General features: G+C 34.8%; 1 protein-coding gene across 1 annotated transcript in view; it reads right to left on the bottom strand.

Annotated features, from left to right (window-relative positions):
- wdr95 (WD40 repeat domain 95) overlaps positions 1-13541 on the bottom strand; it is a 48785-nt gene that overhangs the window by 28024 nt on the left and 7220 nt on the right. Inside the window, exons 4-5 of the mRNA XM_052106578.1 lie at positions 4085-4138; positions 3910-3993 (exon numbers count right to left, since the gene is read on the bottom strand). Coding sequence (XP_051962538.1) covers positions 3910-3993; positions 4085-4138 — 138 coding nt within the window. The remainder of the gene's footprint in view (positions 1-3909; positions 3994-4084; positions 4139-13541) is intronic.

The following is a 13541-nucleotide window of genomic DNA, read 5'->3' on the forward strand; positions in this document are numbered from 1 at the left end:
TTGGATGCACTCTGCTTGACTGAAACCTGGCTCAAACCAGATATTATATATTATTTTTTATAATATAGTAGTTAAAATGAATCTACTCCCCCAGTTTATTGTTATAAACAATGGCCTTATCTGAAGGGTCGAGGAGGAGGTGTTGCTACAATTACAGTGAAGTTTTTGGTGTTACTCAAGGAACAGGATATAAGTTTAAGTCTTTTGAACTAATAATGCTTAATGTGACACTGTAAGAAATAAATAAGAAAATCTCTGTCATCTTTTGCCCTTGCTACAGTATATACAGTAGATCACCTGGGCCATGCTCAGATTTCTTTGCTGAATTTGCAAATCAGATCTTGTAGTTACTGTAGATTGAGCTTTAATTAAATATTCACATAGATAACGAAAATGACACATTGGGATTAGTATTTATTGATATTCTCAACTCTCTTTGAGTCAGACAAAATGTGACAGGACCAACTCATCACCATAACCATAAACTAGATTTAATTCTGTCATATGGAGTTGATGTTGATACTATAGAAATTGTACTGCAGAGCGATGACATCTCACATTATTACCTCATCTCTTGATTAACGTGATCAGCTAATGTCACTCAATCTACACCATGCTATCGTTCAGGTAGAACTATTCTTTTGACCACTTAGCTTCACTAATAATCTTACAGAATGGTATCACATACTCAGTAAGCCAAAAAGTCAAGAAGACCTTGAATACAGCATTCTCTGGCACACTTGATAGTGTCGCCCACCACTTCGATAAAAGAAAATTAAATAAAAAAGCCCCACACCATGGTACAATGATCACACTTGTGTTCTCAAGACAGCAGTTTGGAGAGTCCAAGTGGAAGAATACAAAATTAGAGGTGTTTCATAGTGCATGGAAGGATACTGTCTGTAGCTATAGACAGGCACTAAAAGCTGCCAGGTCAGCATATTATAGCAAACTTATAGAAAATAACAACAACAATCCTATGTGTTTATTCAGTACTGTGACTAAATTGAATAGGAATAAAGCATCGACTGAACCATATATTCCGCCACAGTACAATTGTAATGACTTCATGTATTACTTTACTGATAAAAAAAAAAGCTATCATCAGAAATAATATTGGAATTGTGTAATCAAATGTCATTGCACCTCAGAAAACAGTGTCTCATAATTTTCCTCACGAGCAACTTCCATCCTTCGCTGTCATAGGTCATGTATAGCTACTGTAGCAAAACTTATAAAAAATCAAAAGCCACATGTATGTTAGATCCAATACCAAATAAACTCTAAAAAGAGGTACTCCCTGTAATCTCAGAACCTCTTCTTAATATTATTAACTCCTCTATATCCTTAGGATATGTCCCAAGAAACTTTAAAATGGCAGTTAACAAACCGCTTATTAAGAAGCCACAACTTGATCCTGGAGAATGGGCTAGTTATAGACAGATTTCAAATCTCCCATTTATGTCGAAAATACTAGAAAAGGTAGTGTCATCCCAACTATGCTCATTTCTACAGAGTAATTGTATATATGAACAATTTCAGTCAGGATTTAGGCCCCATCACAGTACAGAGACTGCGCTTATCAGTGTTATACATGACTTGTTCTTTTCATCTGATCATGACTGCACTTCGCTTCTAATGCTTTTAGATCTTAGTGCTTCCTTCGACACGATAGATCACAACATTCTGTTGAATAGGCTGGAGAATTATGTTGGCATTTGTAGACTTGCATTAGCATGGTTTAGGTCCTATTTATCAGACCGCTACCACTTTGTATGTGTAAATGAGGAATTGTCAAATCAAATCAAAAGCCTCTACTTTTCTCCTTATATATTCTTCCTTTGGGAGATATTATCAGGAATCGTGGAATAAATTTCCACTGTTATGCCAACAATACCCAACTTTATATTTCTTCTAAACCTGACGAAATTCCGCAATTCTCAAATTAGCGTATCAATGAAATCAAAGATTGGATGGACAGAGATTTCCTTCTACTCAATTCCGACAAAACAGAGGTACTAATAATTGGACCAAATACCTAAAAAAATAAGCCACTAAAATATAATATATGTCTTTTGATGGATGTTCTGTAGGTGTTATATTTGATACCAATCAGTACTTTGAAAATCACATTTCCAATGTTTGTAGAACAGCATTCTTCCACTTCAGAAATATTCCTAAATTACGGCACGTGAACCCTGTTGCTGATACTGAAAAATGAATGAATGTGTTCATGACCACAAGACTAGATTATTGTTATGCATTACCGGGAGGATGTTCAAGAAATTCTTGAAGTTCAAGAAAAGCAAGTTAAAGAAATAAAGTCCAATTGGTTCAAAATGCAGCTAACAGAGTGCTGACTAGAACCAAGAAATATGATCATATTAGCCCCATATTATCATTGTTACATTGACTACCTGTTAAATTTAGTATTAATTTTAAATTCTGTTAACTATATACAATGCTTTGAATGGTCTAGCTTCACAGTACTTAAGTGACCTTCTGCCGTGATATATTCCTACAAGTTCATTAAGATCACAAAATTCTGGCCTGTTAATAGATCCTAGAATATCAAAATCCACAAAAGGAGGTAGATCATTTTCATAATTGGCTCTTAAACTATGGAATAGACTCCCTAACACTGTTCGGGACACAGACACGCTCACTCAGTTTAAGTCTAAACTTAAGACTCGTCTATTTTTGCCAGGCATACACCTAATTTATCCATCAACTCACAATTAGGCTGCTTTAGTTAGGTATGCCAGAACCAGAAACATTTCTCAGAAACATTTCTCATTATCTAGAACTCTATAGCAATAAATTGAATGGCATCTACTCTCATATTATTATATTTGTTTCCCTGTCTCAACCCCGGGATTCATATCCTGAGGTTGCCAGATCCAGCTCTATTCCTGACAGGTGTCAGATTGCACTGCTATGTGTCGCTGAGTGATGACAACAAACTACAGCCGGTGCTGGCCAGACATCCCCTCAGTCTTTCACGATGGACTTTATATGCCACTGCCTGAAACTTGGACTTAGGATGGACCCCATTGAACCTCACTGAAATGACCTGCCAGCTGAACTGCGATGCACCTCGTTGATCTCTGCCTGCATCACCTTTGTCTATAGATGAACTACACTCTTGAAATGGAATACATAGACTATCAATTAATTGCCAACAAAAGCCTTCATTAACCAACTAACAAAGGACAATGCATCTATGTGAACTTCTACAGTTAATCCAGGATGGACATCAAAGACATTAGTAATTAATTATAGTTCAAACATATTTTTATTTAAACACTGGACCTTAACACTTACTTAGTTTACAAATTTTAAACCATGACCTACACTGCACTGCACACAAATAACTAATATTGGCATTATATTCATGTTGTTTAGACAGAGGGGAACTGGCCCCCACAGTGAGCCTGGTTTTTCCCAAGGATATTTTTCTCCATTAACCAACATCTTCGGCTTGCTCATTGAGGTACTAAATACAATTATTATTTACTTATTTAATTATTTATTTTTATACATAAGTTACAATCATATTTAATCAAACTACACAATAATGACTCTAAGACTTTATGGATATTACAGTTTAATTGTCTGTCAAAGTATGATTATCTGAAAGGCTGCTTTGAAACAATGTGTGCTGTGAAATCACTATACAAATAAAAATGATTTGACTTAACTTATTTTCATCCTATCACTGTAAACAGCCTCCAAATGTAGTATTTACCAGCTTTCGTATGCAGCCGAAATGTTCAGTAAACGTATAATATACTGTACCTCTAAGGATATTTACAGTATTACCTCATAAAGAGAGATTAAATAAACATATCTTAACTGTTTCCCTCCTGAAATGGCTTAAAGAAAGACAAGGGTTTGAAAAATACTCACAACTTCTTGTAAACCCAGACATTTTTTCACAACAGATCGAAATTGTGGGTAATCAAGTTTATCAATGCCATTCTTTGCAAATTCCTGCACAAGAGAATTATTAAGAAAACCTTTGTCAGTCATATTCATATAATAAAATGATTTCCTTGTGATAAAAGTACTTCAACTTACTTACATCAAAGGCCAGTTTAAGTTGTTTTATATTTTCACAGGACAGCATCTGCTCAATCTGTTTTGGATATTAAAGGTATATAGAAAAAAATCAAACCAGGCATACATTTCAAAACGAATATACATATCAAAAAGCATGTATAAAAGGTAAAGAAAACACACTTTACATTAGCACAATAAATGCAAGTCTCATTTTGAGTACTACAGAGAAAGTTAGGTATAAAGAAGATTGTATGGAATTAAATTAATGACTGAAGTCTTTGAAGCATAAAAGCATGTTGAATTGCTCTAATCGGAAAAATAAATGCATTGTATTATCAGTGCTTGCATTTAAATGTGTTGCATTTGCAGTGTTTGCATTGTGGGAGGCTAAAATGTAACATTGTTGTATTTCTAAGCATTGAAAATTTCATTTGAAAACATTTCACAACAAATTTAATTATAAAAATTTCACCAATAAATATTCACCTTCCAAAGTTAATTTCCAAAAAATTCTGTTAATTTGAAAATACAATCTTTTTGGACTGGTAAAATTCAGCCTGTTCTATTTAGCTTAACAAATTCACTTCCTCAACTTCAGTGGTTCAAATATGGTTGGAAATTCAACCTTCCACATCCAGTAACTGCAAGAAATGCAATTGGCTGTTGACTGCTTAACACCAAAGCTACAGGTTGAGAGAACAGCAACGTATGTTTTGATATTTTTATTTTTTTTAATTGTTCTTGGATAGAAAATAGATAAATATTTGATTTGCACACTTGGGTGGGCATGAAATGCACCTTTCCACTGATTGGCCAATCCACGTCATCATCAGTTCCTCAACAGAATAATTATCCACCGCTGATCAACATTTATTGCAACTACATATTATCTCTCTTTCATCAAACAATAGGACTAAGGACTACCTGTGACACAAACCATGCAAGTCAGGGAAGGGTATAGACAGGGCTTCGTGCCAACTTCCTTCTGTGTAGGCATGGGTTCTGCAATCTACGTGTGCCAGAGAAATATTAGTTGACTGTTTTAGAAATAGCAATTGAAGTCCCTCGCACCTGCACGCAAACTTACTTAGCCTACGTCTTAGATACACAGCCTGTTTTATTTAGCTGTCAGCTATCAAAATCTCTATCAAAAGGTGTGGCGAAGCTGCGCACCCAGCAAGACCCAATCGACAGTTTTAGTGAAGTGCAGACCATTATGTGGAATGCACTGGCTTTTATAAAACTTTATAAAAAGATTGCCGATACATTGTCCAAGTTCTTACATAGCTCAAAAGTTTGAAGAGCTGATTGCTGTGTAGGTAGGTATTATGTATAATGTAGTTGGGTGACCAGACCTGGATTGGAAACTTTTTAGTTTCATTTCACTTATTTGTCCATGGCTGGTTTTCCCAAGGCACTAAGTAGAACGTTAGCATCACTAAAGAAATTCTTAATCTCTACGGCACATTTACCAAAAAGCATTGCTATCAAAGTAGTAACATAAAAACGGAACGAGGAATTTGAGCCTCTCTAAATTTGTAAGTGCAACTTTAATACTGAACCCAAAATTATGTATTAATAAGTCCCTTTTCTGCTGGTCAGAGTGGATTGTGAGGGAGGTTAATACCCATGTGAGAGTGGAGAGTTGGGATCCTTTGAAAATATGGTTCAACATTTTAGGATTCCCAGATCTCAGTTCTTTAGGTATTTACAGCTGCACTGCATGCTCTGTACTATTTTTGGGAGTAGCATACACCCCCCTAAAGCAGCAGAAACTCTGGAAATGGTAATTACTGCTTTTGGAAAAGGTCATGAGGCATCAGTGTATTACTCCCTGTTAATTCAGGGGAATGTTTGGGGGGAGGGGTATAATGTATATAATTGATTCTGTATTTTATGTTTGTTTGTCATGAATGGAATCAATAAAAATGGTTAATAACTAAATAAAGGAGATTAGAGATAGAGAGTGTGTGGGTGGAATAAGAGATTCCCTCTCTCTCTCGTCCTCCTCCCTCCAATGGATGTTTCAAATTGGCTTGCCTAAAGACTTTTTACAAGGTAGTAACAAATTGCATAATGGCAGTAAGGGTACAAGTGGCCTACACAGTGCCTCACACTCTAACCAGATGATTTATTAATATTTGGACAGGTCTATGAGTAGTTCAATACTGATGCCCATCATTTTAATCCTGTTCTGTGTGCATCTATGTTCAGTTTCCAGCCAAAAGAACAAAACTTTAGGCAATGTGAGATCCCCTTATGATTCATCACGTACATTCACGTTACATGCATTTATTGCATCTCTCTCTATGATTGAGCATCAATACATCTGATATTCTGTGTTACTAAAGCCATAATTATTCCTTTAATTAAATTCTGTAATAGTTAATCAATTTTGACGGCTTGACAAGATTACAAACAACTTGTTAGATAGTATTTCCATATTATATTCAGTTGAGAAGACAGTCTCCTGGACATAGCCTACTGGCCAATGTGATCAGCACCTTTTTAAAGGACAGCTCCCATAACGAAGCACTTAAGTTCGACTTTATTACAAACAATCTACTTTCAGCCATTCGGCCCCCTTTTGCCAGTATACCAGCCCAGAGCTGGACTGGTAATCTGGCATACCGGGCATTTTCCCGGTGGGCAGACACACTTTTGGGCCGATCGGGAGTGGAATGGCCATTGGGAGAATCGAGCAGGCCGGTGGGTCAGCCGCGAAACGTGCCAAATGGGCCGTGATAAGCAAAAATGAGCCACTGCGTTATGCAGAATGAACCACAAAATGGTGCGATATGCAGAAAATGACAGCGAAAATTGTTATCTAACATTGTACCAGGGTGAAAACTGAGCCTTGCTATTTATTTATACATTTATTTATTTGCATTTCCTGAAATATGTCAATATCTGCAAATTAATGTCCAGTGCTGAAGTAAATCATTCCAAAAAACCAAGGACTTCTACACAGTCGAGGATGTTTTAAATCAGAAATATATTACAGACAAAAAAGAATTATAAACAATTAAATAATCTTATCTAGGCTAACATTGTATTAATTTCTAGCAGAGACATATCTGCCTATCTTCATTTCTAAAAGTCAAAGCCTAGCTTTTCTAATATTAAATTAAAAAAAAATAAAACATGTTCCTTCATGACCTAACATATGATAAGTGGGAATAAATGAGATTATTTTATTGCTAAATAGTAAGCCTAATATTTGGATATATTAACAGGCCTACCAACTCATTATAACGTAACACAGGGCTAAATAAATAATAAATGTAGTGCTAAAAACTTTACATTTGTGAATGACAATTGTTGATAAAGTTACAAAAAATGTCAAGTTACTGTGCTTCAGTACTTGCACACAGTTTTCCCTTGGCACACCCAAAGTCTTGTTACTGGCTATGGCTTTCCAATTATCCAAATATATCCATACAAGTTATTAAATGTTTCTTATTCTCAGATAAACTGTTAAAAAATGCAAGAAAGAAAAATCAGGGAGGGACTCCCTCAGGTGGAAGCAACCAATGAGCCAAATGTCTGAGACAGAATGCATAATAATAAAACTAATTCTTGGGTAAGCCTAGCCCACCTTTGTTAACTGATTGAAATGTAACCTGGGATGCTTAGCATTCCAAATGAAGGACTATGCAATGCTATTAAATTGCTTGAAAGAAGAGAGGGGGACATTTAAAGGGAGAGATTGTAGTAGATACTTGAATTTTGGAATACAATTCATTTTAATAACATTAACCTTCCCAATCATAGATAAATGTAATGAAGCTTACCTGCCAACATCGCCTAATTTTTTTATCGCTCGAAAAACTGTTTATTAAGGGGTCAAAATTAACTAAATCACACAAATTAGCTTGGAATAAAAAGCTCAAATACTTAAAGCCCCATTCGGGGCACTGGAAGGCGCCTACTTGAAAAGCCGTTACTGGGCAGTATGCTGTCAGAGACAAAGCTTTGGATTTAGACCAGATGACTCTGTATCCTGAGAACTTATAAAAGGAATTAATAATCCTGTGGAGGCAAGGCATTGATCTAGTGGGGTCAGAGACAAAAAATTAAATATAATCTGCATAAAGCTAAATCTTATGTGCCATACCTCCTGCCACCACCCATGGAAAATCATCTTCCTTCCTTACTGTAGCTGCTAATGGTTCCAGGACAAGACAGAACAATAATGGGGAAAGAAGGCAACCCTTCTGGAGCTATAGAGATCAAGATAGAATTCTTTAAAAGCATTATTAATATCAGTGGCCGAGGTAAATATTTCACCACCAGCAGATTTCACTGAGGGAATGGAATCAGAATGGAATCGGAGGGAAAAAGAGCCTCTCTGCTTTCATATCTTGAGCCAAAAGCTTCTCTGCTTTGTCCCCTGACTCTAAGTATGACTGTCTTGCCCTGAATAGCCAAAACTCCACCTTCCGTGACAAAATAGTATTTTATCTGTATTTCAATCGGGTCAATTCTCTGAGGCCATCAAATGACTTTCGGTGCTTCAGCTCTGCCTTGCTGCTTTTGATATTCCCTTCCAACTCCACGAGTTCTTGTGCTTTGGATTTTTTGATGAATAAGGCATCCTGTATGATCTGACCCCTAAGAAATGCCTTAATTGCCTCCCAAGCCATACCCACAGAAGACACTGAGGACCAGTTGGTCTTCAACTATATGATTTCTTTTTCTCCATATGTGGCAACACCTCTAAACTCACCAGGGTGTGATCTGAGACTAAGATGTTTCCAATTGTGCAATCAACAACAGACGAAATGAGGGACTTAGATATACTGTATATAAAAACAAAATCTACTCTAGAAAGAAATTGACAGTTCCTACCGGATGGGTTCAAAAGTCTCCAAATATCTGTAAGACCTAGGTTTTTACACATCCTGTGAAGCATCAATGTTGCACAATTATAGATATTTACTTATCACTGTAATGACTCCCCTGTTCTTACTTAAGCCAGCACTAAAGAAAACATGTCCACCCCATAATCTTCCCAAATTTTTCAGCTTCCTGCAGGGAAAGATTTGTTCCTTTAAGAAACACTACCATATTTCTTATGTTTAAGAGGAGAAATAACTTTCCTTCTTTTTATGGGGTGCCCCAACCCATTCACATTCCATGTGGAGAGAGACAATCCACTCATACTAACATTTGACATTTTGACATATAAGAAAAAATGTATTGTGTGTCAAAATTATTAATTCTAAAAATTATAAAGACCACATTCCACATTAGTGCAACGATCAAACCCTGAATCTCACCTTGAACCAAACAAACAGAAAAAATAAATATGTGTGCATTAACCCCGCACACAACAGCGCCATCCCTCTAAACTGAGTCCATGTATGCCTATGAGAGCTCCAAAACAACTTTGCCATCGGATTTCTCAAGTCTGGTGTTTCTATACAAATTTTATAAAACAGAACGTGAAAAATGTCCCCGTAAATACAGTATAACATCGACATCATTCTTTCTGAATTTAATACAATATCATGCATCCATTTTTAACCAACTTGTGCACAAAGGTAGACATTTTGTTTATTAATTTAGACTTTATAAATTTTTCATTCCTTCAATTATAATTATTATTGTAATATACTATTTTATTTTCTCATTTTCAAATTTTTGTTAATTTATTTTCAAATTGAAAAACAAACTATCAAAACATACATGGCTGTTCTGTCTACCTGTAGCTTTGGTCTTCAGCAGTCAACAGCAGATTGCATTGCACTACCTACTTGTGAGAACGAATAGCATCAGGTAGAGATTGTGCACTGGTACTCTGCTGCTTTTCCTGCAGTTACCAGATGTGGAAGGCAGGGGCGTGTCTAGAGCATTTTCAGTGGGGGGGCCATGCTGGGGCACTGCCTCCAAACGGGGTGGCCGCCAGTGACCAAAAAAAAAAGCGAAGTTCTACAGTATATTACGTAAATCCTATTGATTTTATTATTTTTTTAACTTGAATAAAGTTACTTGTAAACAAATGTAGTAATAAAGCACATTTTTGATTAATTTAGTTTTTTGTCATATATATCCATTAAGTTAAATTTAAGAGCAAGTGTTTATTATTTTTAGTGTTTTCATAAAACTAACAAGTTTATAAAATAAAAGCAATTTTAATAATGAGCAATTTTAAAAACCCAGAAGCAGAAACGATGTCAACTATTTTCTTTTAATTAGTTTGGCCATTACAATATACAGTAGTTTTATTCACAATCTCTTTCAAATAATAACAATAATTAAAAATATAAATTCCCCCCACTGTAATAATTCAAATGGTTTGGCCAAAACATCATAGTGTTTCATTCAACATTTCTTTCAGATTCATTTACAAAAAAGCTGAGTAACACAGAGTTAAAGTTTTAGCACTGTAACAGTTCAAATGAAAACACCACAGTTTAAAAATAAAATATGGAACCATTACATTGTGCTCTGCTAATATATTAAAGAACAGTCTTTAGTTTAGAAACAATAAAAACAGTAGCAGAAAGAGAGGATAACAGTCGAAAAAGAAAGAAGGCAGACCTCAACTAAAACAGCTGGATTCTTCTGTTTCGGTGGTGACTGGCAAGCTCACCATTATTATTTATAATGGTTGCAGAGTTATTATCTATATTGATTAAAAATAATGGTATTGAAGGTATTTCAGTGTTGGATAGACATGTACTTATAAGTCAGTTTGCTGACGATACAACATTGTTTCTAAAGAATGAATATCAAATTCCATGAGCTTTACATTCTATTAACCAGTTTTCTAAAGCTTCGGGGCACATTTAAACCTAAACAAATGTGTAATGTTAACACTGCATGAGTTTCCTTTACAAATTAAAAGGGAAGTTAAATATTTGGGGATTATTATTTCTAAAGATAAAGATGTTATGGAGAATAAAAATGTGTTGAATAACATAGATAAATGTAAGTTCATATTGAATAGATGGCTGCAGAGGGATCTTACAATTTTTGGAAGGGTTCTTTTATCTAAAATGGATAGTTTGTCCAGAGTCATCTATCCAGCCTTCTCCTTGCCCATATCGACACGAATGATTAAATTAATAACTAAGGTGAATTTTAAATTTATTTGGAGAAATAAGTGTCAGTACATTAAAAAGGAGGACATGATTAAAAAATATGAAGACGGTGGGGTGAATGCTATCGATTTTGACATTATGAATGGTGTTTTGAAATTGAAATGGTTAAAATCCTTCATTCAAAATAGCCACTCCTTTTGGTTTATTGTCCCCAATGCTATCTTTAACAAACTGGGTGAATACACTTTCTGTTATGTTGTGACTTTGCGTGCACCTCGTTACCAGTTAAACTTTCAGCCTTCCATTAGCAAGTGCTGGTCTATTGGAAACTATTGTTCAAACATAACTTCACTCCTCACAACACTCCAGTTTGGAATAGTAGATATATAAAATTTGGCAGAAAATCTGTATATCTTGAGGAATGGATATCTAAAGGGATTTGGGCTATTGCCCATTTCTTGGATGATAATGGAAATTTGTTACTGTATAGAGAGTTTTGTGAGATATTCCAAGTACAGAGTACCGTTAATATTTGTAATAGAATGATTAGAGCTATACCAATTCCGTTAAGATTAATGGTTAAAGAAGACATGTTGTACTCCAAAATCTCCCCAGTACTGAGACAGCTCTCCTTAGAAGGTTATGATTTTTGTGATAAAAAATGTACAAATAGAGTCATTAGAATTTTTTTTTTACAGGCTTATTACCCAAACCCAATTAGACGGGAATACGTGCTTAAAGATTTTGATAAGGTTGAAATAAAAAAATTAGGAAAAATTATTTGTCTTTTCCTCTCCCTCCTAAAGCTAAGGAGGTGAACTTCAAAATTTTAAATGAGATTTATCCTACTAAAGAATTTTTAAGATTGAAATTTTATTTTGATGTGAATAATTGTGTTTTTTGTGAAACAAATATTGAAAATCTAGAGCATGTCTTCTTTGATTGTGATCTGGTGCAACCCTTTTGGAGTGAGGTGCAGAATTGGTTAAGGTCTAAAAATTAATAGTATTAATTTCTTGTTATGTTTTGGAAAGTTTTTCATGCATAAATGCAGATGGTTTAAATCTAAACCCAACTTTAATCACTGGATGAATGAGGTTAAACTCTTGTGCAAATCTTTAAAATTTGTTAAAAATCAGAAAGCCCTTAAACTGATTTCTCTTTTGGATACGTTTAAATTAATTAAAAAGTCCCTTTTTATTTATTTTTGTTTTTTTCTATTTAATTATTGGTTTGTTCATAGTGTTTTCTGTTCTTTGTACTAGCTATGCTCAACCTATGGCTGAACAATTGAGGTTATATTCAGAGATTTGTTGATGTACCTTGTTTGTTTGTGTTGTTGAAGGATAATAAAAATTAAAAAAAAGTATGTCGAAACAATTTACGGCAATTGTAGACAGTAGTTATTTGAGAAAATTTTTATGTATATTTTGATAAGTCACTTGTGATTTGTATTCTTTTTTTGGCAATAAAGATGACTTTATTAAGCTTTAAAAAAAAAATAATTATAAATAAAATAATTCTTTGAATCACGAACTTCAGTAGAGTCTATAAACTGATTGGCCATAAAATGAACCAATCACAAGACATCCCCCCCTGGCCACCACGTAGACCCTGGTGGAAGGTAGAATTTCCAAATTAATTTGAACCACTGAATTTGAGGAAGCAAATTTTGTTGAGCGAAACGGAACGGGCTGAATTTTATCTGTTGAAAAATCTAGATATTTTCAAATTAACTGAATATTTTGTAAATGAACTTTGGAAGGTGAATATTTATATTTATCGTTGAATTGTTAATAATGAAATTAGTTGTGAAATGTTTCCAAATGAAATATTCAATGCTTAAAAATACAATTGTTAAATTTCAGCCTCGCAAAATGCAAGCACTGACAATACAATGCATTTATTTTTTCAATTAGAGCAATTCAACATGCTTTTATGCTTCAAAGACTTAAGTCATGAATTTACTTCCATAGGATTGACAAAGAGGCATAGTGGATGCTCAATTGACAGGTTTTGTGAGAAATTTGTTGAATGACCTGAAGGCACCAGCCAGCATCTAAAAAAATTAAACTGGAGTTTGCCTTTTATTTAATGTTGTTGCCCAAAAAGATAATTGCTTCATCAGTCTGCTGAAAATCAAGAGATTACATGTCAGTCAAATAACACAGTGAACCAAAAGAGTTTAGGGGCACTGTACTGTAAGGCTATTTGTATAAAAGCAGTTATAAGCAACACAATTACAATTAGCCTTTTATTTCTACCACCTAAGATTTCTTCCTCAGACAGCCAGATCTACACAAGTGCCTAATGGTTCAGAGAACATGATTAAGGTTCTCAATACCTATCCAGTATGTCCAGTATTCTAGATCCCCTAACAACTGAATTGCTTGCAACTTCAGCCCACCAGATCCACACAGACACAGAGAA

This window comes from Xyrauchen texanus, chromosome 36, assembly GCF_025860055.1.
Source record: "Xyrauchen texanus isolate HMW12.3.18 chromosome 36, RBS_HiC_50CHRs, whole genome shotgun sequence".
NCBI lineage: Eukaryota > Metazoa > Chordata > Actinopteri > Cypriniformes > Catostomidae > Xyrauchen > Xyrauchen texanus.